A 17,272-nucleotide genomic window follows, 5' to 3' on the forward strand; every position below is an offset into this window, starting at 1 on the left:
AATTATCTTATCATAGCTTCCACGCCTCTGGATCACAAACAGGACACACTCCAGGGAAGATGTTCGGTGCACTACTTTCTTCCTACTATTCTCTCTTCCCACCCCAAGAGTTAAGAATTCTCCCTTAGGTTAGCAGATGCAAACTATTACATACAGAATGGATAAACAATAAGGTCCTACTGTATGGTACAGGGAACTATATTTAATATCTTGTGATAAACCATAATGGAAAATAATATTAGAATTCTCCCTTAGTCTAACCAACATATCCCCACTTTGCCAAAAGCTATTTATTCTCATTATACTGTCAGATTCCTAAACTGCTGAAAAACATTTAGTCTCCATTTCTTCCTTCTATATGAATTCTCTATTCCACCTAACCATTAATCAATCTGAATTATTCTCCCCTACCCAGTTTTCTCCTTGAGAAAAGGAGAAAAAAGGGTGTGTGTGGGGGGGTGGCGAGAAAGAATCATCCACATGACTCCATGGCAAAGAAAGGGTTTCTGGCCACTGGGGACTAAGAACACAAAAGCTAATTGTGAGATCTGGACTGTGGCTTGAACAGGGCAGGTGCTGTGCTCCCGGCTCCCACTCTCTTTACAATCCTCTGTCCAGGTACCTGAGCTTGTTTTTGACGTTTGGTGTCTCAGCTACAATGCCAGCGTAGAGCCAGACCTGATTCCCATCTTTGTATTTGGCCACTACTCGACTGCCCACATACAGCTTGTCAGCAGGAGGGTGGTAATCATAGGCAATATGGTTCCCTGACAGAAGACTCTTTCCTTTGTTGTCAAATTTCACCTTGTACTTCTTCCCTGGCCCTGAGTAAAAGGGAAAGATAAACAAAAAATTTTAAAAACCATCAGTTTCTGTGTGAATCCTGGTTGCTACGTGAGAGACAAAAGGCAAGGCTATGGGGAAAAGAAACAATCAGCATTGGAGACCTGCAGGTTGTCTTTCATTAGTTCTTCCTCTAGCTTGAACATACCAACCGTCTGGATGGCAATAAGGGTGCCTTTGTGCCACGTCTTAGTTCTCTTCTTGCCCAGAATGCGCATGCTAACCACCAGGTCACCATCTTTACTCAATTCTCCAGACATTTGACTCAAGGTTCCTAGGAAGAAAGCATAAAGAGATATGGCATAGACTGGGGAAAGAATGGAAAAATAAAGAAAGTACTGGGTTATTGGGGCAAGTGGGGTAATCTTTTGATCCTTAGCCACTTTTACTGCTCTGTTGGCCAAGGGCAGAAATATAAGACACAGTCGAATCAACTGTTTATGCTAACAGGAAAAACTTGAATTGAAATTCACATGTAACTCAAGACCATCTCACTTTAACCAAATATTTCCAACTCCTTATTAATAACATTAATTACCACTCATTAAATGCCACGTAGCATTTTATAAAACATATTCCTGGGAGGGATCTCTTAACAGCCACACTCTACAAAGTTTCCCTCAGACCTCTTTTTAAGGGTTTGAGTTACTCTCTTCTCTTTAACCTTCATCTGGAAGAAGAAATCACGAACATGGAGCTAAAAAGGTATTTGGACAAAGCCATCACACAGTAGAAAACCAGCAGACAAAAGACTTAAGCCAAGGGACTTCCCCGGTGGTCCAGTGGTTAGGACTCTGCATTTTCACTGCCGTGGGCCTAGGTTCAATATGTGGTTGGGGAACTAAGATCCCATAAGCTGTTCAGCAGGGGGAGAAACGACAAGCAGACAGCAAGGAAAATCTGTGGTGTTAAAAGAACCAAACAGAGGTGAAGAAGGATTCTGAAATGCTAAAACAAAGCCAGTTATCCATGAAATCTCTTTGTAGGATTTCATGCCCGCACCTATACCGAGGTGCCTCCTGACTCTAACCTTTGTGTAGATCCTGGGAACTGCTCTTCTTGTTGACAGCATCCATGAACTTCTGGACATCTTGAGCTGACTTTCTTAAGGCAGCCATAGCTTCACGGAGCTGTAAGGAAAGGGATGAAGGAATCAAGTTTTAAAATAGTAGCACCGGTTCTTTTTTAACATCTTTATTGGAATATAATTGCTTTACAATGTTGTGCTAGTTTCTGCTGTACAACAAAGTGAATCAGCTATATGTATACATATATCGCCATATCCTCTCCCTCCCACCCTCCCTATCCCCCCCCACCAGGTGGTCACAAAGCACCAAGCTGATCTCTCTGTGCGATGCAGCTGCTTCCCACTAGCCATCTATTTTACATTTGGTAGTGTATGTATGTCAATGCTACTCTCTCACTTCATCCCAGTTTACCCTTCCCCCTCCCTGTGTCCTCACATCCATTCTCTACATCTGCATCTTTATTCCTGTCCTGCCCCTAGGTTCATCAGAACCTTTTGTTTTTTTTTTTAGATTCCATATATATGTGTTGGCATACAGTATTTGTTTTTCTCTTTCTCACTTACTTCACTCTGTATGACAGACTCTAGGTCCACCTCATTACAAATAACTCAATTTCATTTCTTTTTATGGCTGAGTAATATTCCATTGTATATATGTAGCACCAGTTCTCCAGCATAAGAACTTGTCTTTTAAAAAGCAAAATAGAATGAGTTATGTTTAGAAGCTTATAGTTACTTTATCAGGCAAAACCTGCCCTTTCTTACAAATCTGGTTCAGAAATCAGCTTTAGGAAGCTATCCTTGACTAATTTAACTGCCAAATTCTACATTCATACAGCACTCAGTGCATGCATCTATAAGAAACTTTTGCATTCTTTTAACACCTATTAGAGAACTGCAACCCATAGGGCTGATTATGCAGGGTGAACGATTATATGCTGATAGCTGAACTGACCGAATGGTCAGGCCAAAAGTTTCTCCCATTTTCATATTCTTATCTCTCACCCTTCTCTTACCCATCCCAACTTACCTTCTGGTCTTTTGGAGTTCTGCTCCCAGCATCACCTACAGATGAGAAAAACTCTGAGTGTAAGGGACTTACACATAAGAATTTCCAAGAAATCAAGAACTAAGCTACTTAACAGGATTACCATGGAAACATTATTGATAACAACTGAAAACTAGATATAGATATACATATCTATGTGAAAGTACCAAAAGCATTTAGAAAGATACACAGCAAATAGGTAACAGTGCTTACCTGGGGATAAAGTACTGGGACAGGTGATATTCTGTGGGATTTTCAAATATTTGAATTCTCTCTTTTTAAATTTGTTTATTTTTATTTTTTGGCTGCATTGGGTCTTTGTTGCTGTGCGTGGCCTTTCTCTAGTTGCGGCGAGCGGGGGCTACTCTTCGTTGCGGTGCATGGGCTTCTCATTGTGGTGGCTTCTCTTGTTGAGGAGCACAGGCTCTAGGCGCTTGGGCTTCAGTAGTTGTGGCACACGGACTCAGCAGTTGTGGCTCGCTGGCTCTAGAGCACAGGCTCAGCAGTTGTGGCATGTGGGCTTAGTTGCTCCATGGCATGTGGGATCTTCCCAGACCAGGGCTCAAACCCGTGTCCCCTGCATTGGCAGGCGGATTCTTAACCATGGCACCACCAGGGAAGCCCAAATATTTGAATTCTTATAACAATAATTTATGGGTTATTTGAATGATTTGAAAAGTGAAATATAGTCAGTGAATTAAGCAAAAATGTTTCTTCTTGAGTAGTGCTGTCCAACAGAACTTCCTGCTATGATAAACATGTTCTGTATCTACACTGTCTAATATGTTAAAGTTTGGCTACTAAGCACATGAAATGAACTTTAAATTTTACTAAAAATTCTTTTAAAATCAGGTATAATTCACATACCAAGAAATTTACCCATTTAAAATGTTTAATTCAGTGGTTTTTAGTGTATTCACAAGGTTGTACAACCACCACCACTGTCTAATTCTAGAACATTTTCATCACCCTGAAAAGAAACCCCACTAATGAGTATGGGGTTTCTTTCCGGAGTGATGAAAATACCCATTAGCACTCACTCCCCATTCCACCCTTCCCACAACCCCCAGCAAACATTAATCTACTTTGTGTCTCTATGGATTTGCCTATTCTGGATATTTCATATAAACGGAGTCATATTATATGTGGTGCATCATATCAGATTCATCTATGTTGCAACATTTATCAGCACTTCATTCCTTTATATGATTGAATAATATTCCATTGTATGGCTATGCCATATTTTATTTATCCATTCATCAGTTGATGGACATTTGGGTTGTTTCCGCTTTTTGGCTGTTATGAATAATGTTGACAGGCACATTTGAATATCAGTTTTTATGTGGGCATATGTTCTCATTTCTCTTGGGTATATGGCTAGGAGTGGAATTGCTAGGCCATAAGGTTTAACCTTTTGAGGAACTGAAAGATTTGTCCAAACTGGCTGTACCATTTTACATTCCCACCAGCAATTTAGAGGATTCCAATTTCTCCACATCCTTGTCAACACTTATTACTGTCTATCTTTTTAACTACAGCTATCCTAGTAAGTATAAAGTAGTTTTGACTTGCATTTCCTTAACAACTAATGATGTTGAACATCTTTTCATATACTTATTGGTCATTTTCACATCTTCTCTGAAGAAATATCTATTCAAATCTTTTGCCCATTTTTAATTGGGTCATTTGTCTTTTTATTCTTGAGTTGTAAGAGCTCTTTATACATTCTGGAAAATACTAGGCTTCACATTTCACATATTTTTTTATTTTTGGTCACACCACATGGCTTGCGGGATCTTAGTTCCCTGACCAGGGATTGAACCTGGGCCCTTGGCAGTGAAAGTGTGGAGTTCTAACCACTGGACTGCTAGGGAATTCCCACATTTCACATAATTTAAATAGCCACATGTGGATAGTGGCTACTGTATTGTACAGTGAAATTTTAGATATTTATAACGTATATTTAAAAATGGGGGGACCTCCTTGGTGGTCCAATGGTTAAGAATCCACCTTCCAACGCAGGGGACGCTGGTTTGATCCTGGTCGGGGAACTAAGATCCCACATGCTGTGGAGCAACTAAACCTGCACACTGCAACTACTGAGCCCGTGCGCTCTGTAGCCCGCGCACCACAACTAGAGAGAAGCCCGCATGCTGCGCCAAAAGATCCCGTATGCTGCAATGAAGATCCCACAAGCCACAACTAAGACCTGACGCAGCCAAATAATAAATTAAAATTAAAAAAGGCAATGGTGGTAATCATTTTGCAATAAACATACATATCAAATCATTATGTCTTATACCTTAAACTAATACTATATTATTTGTCAATTATATCTCAATAAAACTGGGGGGGGGGGAAAGTAGCAAAAATAACTAAATAAATAAAAACAAAAATGGAAAGCAATGTACATTTCTGAAAATAACAAAAATAGTTAAATAAACTACAACATATCTAAATGAGGTTCATAAAGAATCTTCAATAACACGAGGCAATGCTAATGATATATATTAAGTTTTAAAAGTTAGGATACAAAATTATTTATTTGATATGAACTCAACCTTGGAGAGAATACACAGACACACCTGTGCATGTGCACACATTCCTCAAAGAACTGTGACTATGGCATATGATTAATATCTGTTATCTTAGAACTCCACAACTGTAAAAGGCTTCAAAACACATGTTCTATATTTGAGGACAAATTAAGGACGGACGGTTATTAATCTTGCAGGGATTTTTACCTTTAAAATATATTTAGATACATTCATGTGGTAAAAAATTCAAACATTATAAAAGGACACACAATCAAAAATAAGTCTCCCTCCTGCCCCTGCTTCTCATTACTTGCCTCAGAAATAACCAATATTAACAGTATCTTTTGCAGCCAAAGATATTCTGCAAAGTTACATATGTATTCTATCCTGCCTTCATCCTTTTACTCACACTCAACATGCAGGTTTTTTTTTTTTTTTTTTTTTTTTTGCGGTACATGGGCCTCTCACTGTTGTGGCCTCTCCCGTTGTGGAGCACAGGCTCCGGACTCACAGGCTCAGAGGCCATGGCTCACGGACCCAGCCGCTCCGCGGCATGTGGGATCTTCCCGGACCGGGGCACGAACCCATGTCCCCTGCATTGGCAGGCGGACTCTCAACCACTGCACCACCAGGGAAGCCCGCACGTTTTTTTTAAAATAAATTTATGTATGTATGTATGTATGTATGTCTGCCTGCACTGGGTCTTCGTTGCTGTGCACAGGCTTTCTCTATTTGTGGCAAGCGGGGGCTACTCTTCGTTGCAGTGCACGGGTTTCTCATTGCAATGACTTCTCTTGTTGTGGAGCATGGGCTCTAGGTGTGCGGGCTTCAATAGTTGTGGCACACAGGCTCAGTAGTTGTGGATCGCGGGCTCTAGAGCACAGGCTCAGGAGTTGTGGCACATGCGCTTAGTTGCTCCATGGCATGTGGGATCTTCCTGGACCAGGGCTCGAACCCGTGTCCTCTGCATTGGCAGGCAGATTCTTAACCACTGTGCCACCAGGGAAGTCCCAACATGCAGTTTTTTTGTTTTTATTTTTGGCTGCATTGGGTCTTAGTTGCAGCACACGGGATCTTTGTTGTGGCATGCAGGATCTTTAGTTATGGTGCGTGGGCTCTTCGTTGTGGCACACGGGATTCTCTAGTTGTGGTGCACAGGCTCCAGAGTGTGCATGCTCTAGAGCTCGTGGGCTCTGTAGTTTGCGGCACGCAGGCTCTCTGGTTGAGGCGCACAGGCTTAGCTGCCCCACAGCAATGTGAGATCTTAGTTCCCCAATCAGGGATTGAACCTGCATCCCCTGCATTGGAAGGCGTATTCTTAACCACTGGACCACCAGGGAAGTCCCCTTCATGCAGTTTTTATGTTGCTTTTTATCTCCACACTTAAAATTACTAGGAAAGTATTCCCCATCAGGACCTACAAATCTGATTCTTTTTTCCCCCAATTTTTTTATTGTGGCAAAATATACATAACACAGAATTTACCATCTTAACCATTTTTAAGTGTACAGTTCAGTGGTATTAAGTACATTCATGTCACTGTGCAACCATTACCATCAGTCATCTCCAGAACTCTAAGTCACCAAGTTAAGACATGAGGAACAGGACAGAGGGAGCATGAGGGAGTATAGTCATCTGTACGAAAGGTCTGAATTAAATGTCCAGCTTTGCTAAAAATATAAGCAGAAACTTTATACCAATAAATTGAATACTTAAGAAAAAATATAAATTACCAGAAAATTACAAGTTACCAAATCTGACTCAAAGAAATAGAAAAGCTTTGCACAAAGTAAATAGATACCTAGATGGCTTCATAGGCAAATTCTATCAAACGCTCAAGGGGTACATAATTCCAATTTTGCAAACACTTCCCAAGAATTAAAAGAAGAAATACTGCCTATTCCATTCTACAAGGCCATCAAAATCTCAATATTAAAATCACAGAAGGGTAGTACCAAAAAAAAAAATTATAGGCCTATCTCTGTTATAAAAGAGAAGATGCAAAAATCCTAAATATCAGCACAACAAATCCAGAAATGTTTAAAAACGATATATTTAGTTGGAGTCATCCAAGGACTATAAGGTTGGAAAACTTAGTGATTTAAAGAAAAATATTCACATAATAATTTTACTAGATATATAAAGTATGTCCAATAAAATCAACATCTACTCATGATAAAAACTCCCAGCAAACTAAAAATATGGGACAAGTTCTATTACCTGACAAATGACATCTTCGAAAACCTGTAACAAGCAATCAGCCTTAATAGTATAAGATGAAAAAAAAAAAAATAGTATAAGATGAAAACATGCCCTTTAAAACAAGCCACAAGGGCCGCTCTCGCCTTCTGAGATGGCCCACACTCTGTCTGTGGAGTGTGTTTCTCTCTAAATAAATCCACTTCTTACCTATCAAAAACGAAACAACCAAAAATAACCACCAAACAAGCCACAAGACAAGGAAGTCCTTGTCATCATCATTACTCCCATTTAACATTATAATAAAGGTCTTAGCTGGTGAAATATGACAAGAAAAACAAGACTTATCTGCCATAAGTATAGGAAAGGAGGAAAAACTGCAATTATTTTCAGATGACAGTCTACATAGAAAACTTAAATGAAATCATAGAAATAAAAATTTAGTAAGATTGTCAGATACAAAAATCTATATGCAAAAGTCAACTGCATGTCTATATACCAGCAGCAACTAGTTGGAAATGTATTTTCTTTTTTTTTTAAAAGAAGGATATTAATTTATTTATTTTTGCTGTGTTGGGTCTTTGTTTCTGTGCGAGGGCTTTCTCTAGTTGTGGCAAGCAGGAGCCACTCTTCATTGCGGTGCATGGGCCTCTCACTATTGCGGCCTCTCTTGCTGTGGAGCACAGGCTCCAGACGCGCAGGCTCAGTAGTTGTGGCTCACGGGCCTAGTCGCTCCGCGGCATGTGCGATCCTCGCAGACCAGGGCTCGAACCCGTGTTCCCTGCATTAGCAGGCAGACTCTCAACCACTGCACCACCAGGGAAGCCCCTGGAAATGTATTTTCTTAAAAAAGATATTTTTTGTGGCTACTGAAAATGGTAGTTGGGAATAAATCTGACAGAAGACGTGCAAGCTTTCTGTGGAGAAAATTAATCAACCCTCCTGAAAAATGTTAAGGACTACATAAATGATCTTTGTATAGGAGAGTCAAATACCATGAAATTATCAACTATTCCTAAATTAATCTTGTGATAACGTCAATGGTTTGGGGGTTTTTATTGGTGGGGGGGAAGTGGGGAACATGACAAGCTAACTCTCAATATAAATATAAGCACAACAGGTGAAAAAGAACCAAGACATCTGTGAAGAAGAACAAGAAACTGAGGTTACTAGAGTTAAAAGATATTATAAAGCCACAGTGATAGGCTCTATAGAGTTGAAACAGGAGGAAATGACAGACCAGTGAAACAGAACAGAAAGTCCAGAAACAAACCCACACAAATATATGGAAATAATTTATGATAGAGTAGGCAATGTAAATCAATAGGAGGGGACACATCTCAATAATGGTGCTGGAAATTGTTTAAGAACAATATGAAAAAAAGAAAAAAAGAAATTCCATTTGGAATTAAGACTTAAATGTGAAAGACAAAACTATGAAACTTTCAAAGGCAATGTAAAAGAAGATCTTTATAGACTCAGGGCAGTAAGGATATAAAAAGCAATGACCATAAAAGAAAATGTTAACGTTAGAACTTCTGTTTATTAACAAATAACATAAAAAGTAAAGACAAGACATAAGGTTGGAGTGATATGTGCATTTTATAACTGCAAAGGATTAGTAATTATAATTATAGGAATAATAGGTAGACTTCCTATGAATTAAAAAAAACAGTTGAGCAAATGAGCAAGATACATGAACAGACATTAACAAAGAAAACCTACAGATGACTCACAAACACATGAAAAGATTCCCAAGTTCATCTGTAGACAGGGAAATCAAATTTTAAAATGAGAGTGCTAAGTGTTGTCAAGGATGTGGAACACAGGTCACTCTCAGCCACTGGTGGTATAAATATAAATTGGCACAACCACTTTGGAAAGCTGTTTGGTCACTAATTATCCAGCAAGGTTGAAAATTCTATATCCTAAGAACTAGCAACTCCACTCTTACAGTACCCTAGGATATCCTAAAAAGATTCTTGCACATGTGCATCAAGAATCATTTACAAGAATATTTAGGGCATTATTTACAATTGCAAAAAAACTGAAAACAAATGAAATGTCAACTGTTCGGAGACTAGATAAACTGTGGCATATTCACATAATGGAACAACACCATACTGCAGTAGCAACTGAACCAAGCATCACACATCAGCATGATGTTGAAGATGTCATGGAAGAATGCATACAGTGTCTAAGATTCCACTTATACAGTTCAAAAACAGGCAAAACTACAGCACTTCTGGTAATAGTGATGTGACAAGATTGGACAATCCCCCTATGCAGAAAACAACTATAAAACTGGACAAAATTGTCAAAAGCAATCATTTCAGGACTTCCCTGGTGGTGCAGTGGTTAAGAATCCCCTTCCCAATGCATGGGACTGATCCCTGGTCCGGGAAGATCCCACACGCCGCAGAGCAACTAAGCCCATGCACCACAACTACTGAGCCTGAGCTCTAGAGCCCGCAAGCCACAACTACTGAGCCCATGCACCGCAACTACTGAAGCCTGTGCGCCTAGCGCCCGTGCTCTGCAACAAGAGAAGCCACCACAGTGAGAAGCCCATGCACTGCAATGAAGAGGAGCCCCAGCTCGCTGCAACTAGAGAAAGTCTGTGCAGCAACGAAGACCCAATGCAGCCAAAAAATTAAAAAAAAATCATTTTAAGACACTGGAAATTTGACCAAAGGCAAACAATAGATTGATAAGTATCCCTGAAAAACTGCTAAATCTTCTGGTAACAAAGGTGGGAGTCTATGGATCTCTTGCCTGGGGCAGCTCCCATCCCTGCTCCACCTCTAGCTTGGTGGGCAAAAACTGTAGCTTTATCACTGAGGTGCTAGCCATAACAAGCAGATTTGCTAATTTGAGGTTGTAGCTCTTGTTTAGGGTAAGCGGCAAACCAGTAAATTTAACCAGGAGATTCTGAAAATGAGAGAGTCACAGACAGGCTTAGATAAATTCTCTATACATTTTTGGGTGACTGCTAAAATATGCATATGCAAAGAGGACCCAAGAGTGCCTAGTTAAAAAGGAAACCCAAGGTCAAAGAAAAAAATCACAAAGGAAATTAAAATTTATGAGTTACATGAAAATGAAAATTCAACATAAAAATTTATGAGATGCAGCAAAGCATGCTCAGAGGGAAATTTATAGCTTTAAATGTTTATATTAGAAAGAAAGAAAGGTCTAAAGTCAATAGTCTCAGCTTTGACTTTAAGAAACTAGAAAAAGAAGAGCAAATCAAACCCAAAAAAAGTGGAAGGAAGAAAATAGAGATCAGAGTAGAAATCGATGAAATAGAAAACAGAGAAACAGTAGCAAAAATAAATCAATGAATCCCCAATACTGGTTCCTTGTAAAAGAACAAAAATTGATAAACCTGTATCTAGACTAATCAAGAAAAAAAAGAGGAGATCTAAATAACCAATATCAGGAATGAAAGGGACATCACTACAGAACCTACAGAAATTAAAAAGGATCATAAGGGAATACTATGAACAACTTTATGGCAATAATTTAGACAACTTTGATAAAGTGAACAAATTCCTAGAAAGACACAAATGAACAAAATCAACTTGAGAAGAAACTGAAAATCTAAATAGATATTTCAGGTAAAGAAACTAGATTAGTGATTATATTAAAATAGATATATCAGGTAAAGAAAATGGATTAATGACTTATCTTCCCACGATAAATTCAATGTGATATCCTGGATTGGATCCTGGAACAGAAGAAGTCCAGAAATTGAATAAAGTCTGGAGTTTAGATAAAAGTAATGTACCAATGTTTGTTTCTTAGTTTTGACCAATATATACCATGGTAACATTAACATTAGAAGAAACTGGTGAAAGGTATGCAGGAACTCTCTATTACCTTTGCAATTTTTCCATAAATCTAAAATGATTCCAAACTAAAAAGCTTACTTAAAAAATATCTTTCCACAAAGAAAAGTCCAGGCCAAGATGGTCTCATTGCTTAATTTATCAAACATTTAAGGAAGAAATAATACCATTCCACACAACTCAGAGGAAGGAACACCTCCCAACTCATCTTATAAGGCCAATATTACCCTGCTACCAATGCCAAAGACATCACAATAAAACTACAAACCAACAGCCCTCAAACATATGTGCAAAAATTGTTAAAACATTTGCAAATCCAATACAGCAACATATAAAAAGGATTATACACTAAGACAAAGTGGGGGGTGGGGATGGGAGAGTTATTCCAGGAACAACAGATTGGTTTAACATATAAAAAATAATTATTGTAATACATCCTATTAATAGGATAAAGGACAAAAGCCATATGATCACCTGAGGACAACAGAGAAAAAGTAGCTGACAAAATCTGAAATCGAATCCAGCTATTATAAAAACTCTCAGCAAACTAGGAATAGAAGCAACTTCTCTGAACCTGATAAAGGATACCTACAGCTCACATCATAATTAATGACTAAACATAAAATGCTTCCCTGATAAAATCAGGAACAAGGAAAGGATGTCTGCTCTTTTTTTAACATCATACTGGAGGTTCTAGCAAGCATAATAAGGCACGGGAAAAACACAAGACATCTAGATTAGAAAGGAAGAAGTAAAATAACTATTTGCAGACAACATGGTCTAATGTATAGAAAATCCTAAGGGAGCCACAAAAAAATTCTAGGAAACTGATAAGCTGATGCTAAAATTTATTTGGATTATATATGAAATACAAATGAATTTGGAGGACTTTCACTAAGTGATTTTAATACTTACTGTAAAGCTACAGTAATTAAGACAGTGTGGTGCTGGTATAAAAATAAACATTTAGTTCAATGTGACCCTCAACTACAACATATAGCCAGCTGATTTTTGACAAGGATACCAAAAGAATAGTCTTTTCAACCAATGGTGGTGGAACAACTGGATAGCCATAAGCAAAACAAACCAATCAACTACCCTCAGCTCTTACGTTAAGAATTTTTATTCTTCAAAAGACACCATTAAGAAAATGAAAAGACCACATCTGGGAAAATGTTTGTAAAATAGGTCTGATAAATGAATTGTACCTAAAGTATAATAAGTCAGAAGACTTATATATATTGACTTAGAAAAGTCAATAATAAAAAGACAATCCAATTTTTTAAAAAAGGCAAAACTATTTGAATAGCTATTTCCTCAAAGAACATACATAAATGGCAGATAAGTATGTGAAAAGATGCTCAATGTCTTTAGGAACATGCAAACTACAATCACAATGTGAGGGAGTCCCCTAGTGGCCTAACAGTTAGGATTCCGGCTTTCACTGCTGTGGCCTGGGTTCAGTCCCTGGTTGGAGAACAGAGATCCCACAAGCCACGCAGCATGGCCAAAAAAAAAAAAAAAAGCTACAATTCCACTTTGCTAGGGGAAATGTAAAATGATATGGCCACTTTGGAAAACACAATAGCGATTTCTTAAAAACTCAAACATACACTTACCTAAGACTTACCAATTCCACTCCTAGGTGGAGTATCCAACAGACATGAAACATAATGTGGACATTAAGACTTACACACCAGGGACTTCCCTGGTGGCGCAGTGGTTAAGAATCCACCTGCCAATGCAGGAGACACGGGTTTGATCCCTGGTCTGGGAAGATCCCAAGTGCCACGGGGCAACCAAGCCCGTGCGCCACAACTACTGAGCCTGCGCTCTACAGCCTGCGAGACACAACTACTGAGCCCGTGTGTCACAACTACTGAAGCCCGTGTGCCTAGAGCCTGTGCTCCACAACACAGAAAAGCCACCACAATGAGAAGCCCGCACACCGCAACAAAGAGTAGCTCCCACTCGCCGCAACTAGAGAAAGCCTGTGCGCAGCAACGAAGACCCAACACAGCCAAAAATAAATTAATAAACTAAAAACAAACAAAAAACTGTTAAAGAATAGACAAAACCAAATAATCTGTTTTGAGATATATACATAGGTGCTAATGCCACCTATAAAGAAAAACAAGGGAATTCGGAATACAGGTTACATAGAATGGGGAAAGAAGAATAATTCAATCAGGAAGTAGCAAGAAGTGAAAATCTATGATATCAATACTAACAATCTTCTTTTTTTTTTCTGTAACAGACAAGTCCAACAGTTAGGAATATGGAATTAGTAAGAATGGTTTCTCCTCTCTTTTATCTTCTATTTGCTCATCTTCCCACATTTCAATTTTAATCCTGAGATTTTCCTGTCCATAGCCTCATCTCTTACCTGAATCAATACTGAGGACATCATCGTCTTCATCAGGAATCTCAATTATTTCTGTAGGCCGGGAAGCTTCATCTTCAGAACTACTGTCCCGGTACTGTAGTCCCAGTTTGGAGTAAAAGTCCTTCACCAAAGACTCACAATTAGTCACTGCCCTAATATTGGAACACACGTAGAAAAGGTCAAAGCCAGCAGAAGCAGGTGTAAAAGCTATTAGAATTTATATATATTTCAGTATACACTGACCTCTATTTAAACAGGCCATATTCCAAAGTGTCTCTGTTTTGAATTTTAAATGCTTATCCCATAGAAAAATGTTTAAATAGTGGTTTCCAGACTAGTTCTTCAAAAATCCAAAATAAGCCCAAAGCACAGTCCTTTCAACCTTACCTCATTATTTACCTTGTTGTTATTTGAAAATATGTTCTAAGTGACAACTAGGGCAGGAGAAACAAATCTTCTGGGGGTTTAGGAGTAGAAACAGGGCTCTAGGAACTTATTAAAACTTCGCAGTTACATAAAACAGCAAGTTTTTATAATATGCACTCCCTAGATGATTCTACTAAGAAAACAAAACAATTGCTCTGAAGTAGAGTGACGTATAAAGAAGGGGAAGGGAGTCAAGACTTGGACTCCCCTACTGTTGAGCATATTAGCCTCTGATAGATGAATATTATATTATATGGGTGGTTGTGAGGTCAGATTATGGCCCTTCACCCTTGAGGAAGAGTAAGATTCTACATATCTGTACCTTCTAAAGTACAAAGTGTACAATGTCATGAACAATTATACTACTTTAAAAATGTCTGCCAATAGGTAGATTTCCTCCTATTTCCTATGTGGTTCTTACCTGGATGCATCATCAAACAGCTGGTCAACATGGGCCACCTCAGATTCCTTCTGTATTACCCATGTCTCCAACTCTGCTAGTTGCTTCTTGCGCTGCTGTATACAGTCCATCTTTTCCAGTTCTTCATCAATGAACTGCCGAAGTTCCTCCATAGATATACCCAGCTCCTCAACCACTGCTTGTTGCAGCTCTGCAATCTCTTCAGACTCCACTGCAGCTGTTGCTGCATCCAAACCAATGCACCCAGGGAGGGAGGACATACTGTTGTCCTCTACATGGAGCAGGAAACTAGAATTACTTTTGGAGTTATTATGACTGCAATAGAGAATTTCAGTCCCCTAATAAAACTCATTCCTACTCTGCTACTTGTTACTCAAATATACGTAGTTAGTTCTCTTTCCCCATTCTCCAGTATCTGATGCTGAGATTTTGTAGAGTTCTCATCTCCTGTAGGCTACAGACTATAGGCCTGAATAAAATGCAAAAGTTTGAGAGGGCACGGAAGACATATATTATGCAACAGGGAGCTACCGAAAACAATGTTTTAGGAAACTGAAGAGAACCAGTTTATTGAGGAAGATATTTCTGTGGCCTGTGTTCTTTAATTGACTAATGAGATAAATCTTTGTTTGCACGCTCTGCCTAATTTGAACAAATACTCCCCACCTGGAGGGGTTTGGTCTACAACTCCCTAATTCGTTGTTTTCTCTTTAATTACTTTTCCCTTTACATTACTTTGCTTTTGTGTGGAAATTTTTTGTTTGAAAAGTATAATACTTAAGGACAGAAAAGCTTGCAGCAAAGAGGTTTCCCCAAAGTAAAAGGAAATAAAGCAATTTGGGAATAAACCGTGGCTACCTAAAATCGACAATTCAAATACTCCCACATACAACTCACATTGGTGTTAACTGCTTTTTTTATCAAACGGTTAAAGCAAAACTGATGCCATAATGCCGTGCGACCCCAGCGCCAGTTCTCACTGCCTCCATTTTTCTTTGGCCCACACACCGCCCCACCCCCGCGCTATCCATTTTAGGGGTGCGTCCCACCCACCCGCAAACCCAGCTCAACCCCGCCCCCGCTAGTCTCCCGGGGAAGACCTCCTTCCCACTCTCGCCCGACCTCCTACCACAAACAAAACATTCCATACAAGCCCTTGGTCTCCAAATACCTCAATTAACAGTATTTCCCACACCTCCCAGCTTCCAGCTATGAGGGCTCTTTCTTACCAACCAGACTCACGACTCAGGGGTCGGCCTCTGTAGGAAAGAACGAAACCAAAGGGAAAAGGGAGCAGGGGGAGGGGAAGAAGCGTGAGGGAGGGAAGGGGAAGGAAAAAAAAAAAAAAAAAAAAAGACGCCGGAAGCAAACCTGAGGTGCCGTTCCGGTCGCCGCGACGGTAGCCTGACGGGGTCAAACCCAAAGGTGCAGGGTAACCCTCAAAGGCTGGGCAAACTCAGGCGAGTACGCATGCGTCGAGGCAGAGCCTTCCAGGGCACACGTGAGAAACGACCGGAACGGCACCTCAGTGGGCGTGGGACCTCAGTGGGCGTGGCCTAGAGTATATTACAGAAGCTCCGCCTCTTCCACCACCCCCAATTGGTGACAGCAATACTAAGTTTATTGTGTAAAGGCTCTGTTGGCAAACACTCTTAGGTTTAGAATTGTTTCTCACTTTTACTTGAGTTTGTTTTATTACGTAAGTTGTACAAATTGTAACAAGTCGAATATTAAGTTGTAATAAGAAAAATATGAAAATTTCCTCTCCACCCCATCACTTAACCATCCCTGCTCCTTTGAGATAAAACAGCTTACTTTTCTAGGCCTGGGTGTACAGGTCAAACGTGGATTTTTTTGTTATGTTTTGTTTTCATTTAACATGTGGACATAACATGAAGTCAATAAAAAGGATAAAAGTTGTCTTTTTAACAGTTGCATAATATTTCATAATATGGCTAAACCATATTTAGGAATTTAGATTGTTTTCAATTTTTAGGCACTACAAATAACTCAACAATAAACATTAACATCCGTTTGCAGTAGTACTTTAATTTCTGTGAAAGAGATTCCCCAAAATGGAATCTGAGTAAAAAAATAATGTACTTTCTCCCATTTTTATTAGGATCTGCTGTCGAATTACTTTTCAAAAGGTTGAAACAATTTTTACTTCCACTAGCAAATCTGTGAAAGTATCTCTTTTCCCCACACCCTCATTAGGACTATTTGTTAACTATTTATTTATTAAATTAATTTATTTATTTACTTGGTTGCACCAGGTCTTAGTTGTGGCAGGTGGGCTCCTTAGTTGTGGCATGCGAACTCTTAGTTGCTGCATGCATGTGGAATCTAGCTCCCTGACCAGGGATTGAACCCAGGCTCCCTGCACTGGGAGCACAGAGTCCTATCCACTGCATCACCAGGGAAGTCACTGGTAACTGTTTAGTTTTTAAGAATTTGATATGTGTTTAAATAGTATCTGTATCAGGACAGACTGTGCTATGTGCAGAAACAACTCCAAAAGCTTAAAACAAAAA

General features: G+C 39.3%; 1 protein-coding gene across 6 annotated transcripts in view; it reads right to left on the reverse strand.

Moving 5' to 3' along the window:
* The window catches only part of SETDB1 (SET domain bifurcated histone lysine methyltransferase 1), a 29,819-nt gene extending 13,677 nt beyond the window's left edge, over positions 1–16,142 (reverse strand). For 4 of the 6 annotated variants that reach the window (XM_082649146.1, XM_082649144.1, XM_082649147.1 and 1 more), the window contains exons 1-7: positions 15,968–16,080; positions 14,739–15,009; positions 13,892–14,043; positions 2,901–2,935; positions 1,874–1,973; positions 992–1,117; positions 623–824 (exon numbers count right to left, since the gene is read on the reverse strand). In XM_082649146.1, the coding sequence (XP_082505272.1) occupies positions 623–824; positions 992–1,117; positions 1,874–1,973; positions 2,901–2,935; positions 13,892–14,043; positions 14,739–14,998 (875 nt within the window). In that variant the 5' untranslated portion in view covers positions 14,999–15,009; positions 15,968–16,080. Of the gene's footprint in view, positions 1–622; positions 825–991; positions 1,118–1,873; positions 1,974–2,900; positions 2,936–13,891; positions 14,044–14,738; positions 15,010–15,967; positions 16,081–16,109 lie in introns of those variants that run through there. The other 2 variants (XM_082649145.1, XM_082649148.1) reach the window with 2 other exon arrangements.
* Between the last annotated feature and the right edge of the window lie 1,130 nt (positions 16,143–17,272).

This window comes from Grampus griseus, assembly GCF_964374135.1.
Source record: "Grampus griseus genome assembly, chromosome: 1".
Classification (NCBI taxonomy): domain Eukaryota; kingdom Metazoa; phylum Chordata; class Mammalia; order Artiodactyla; family Delphinidae; genus Grampus; species Grampus griseus.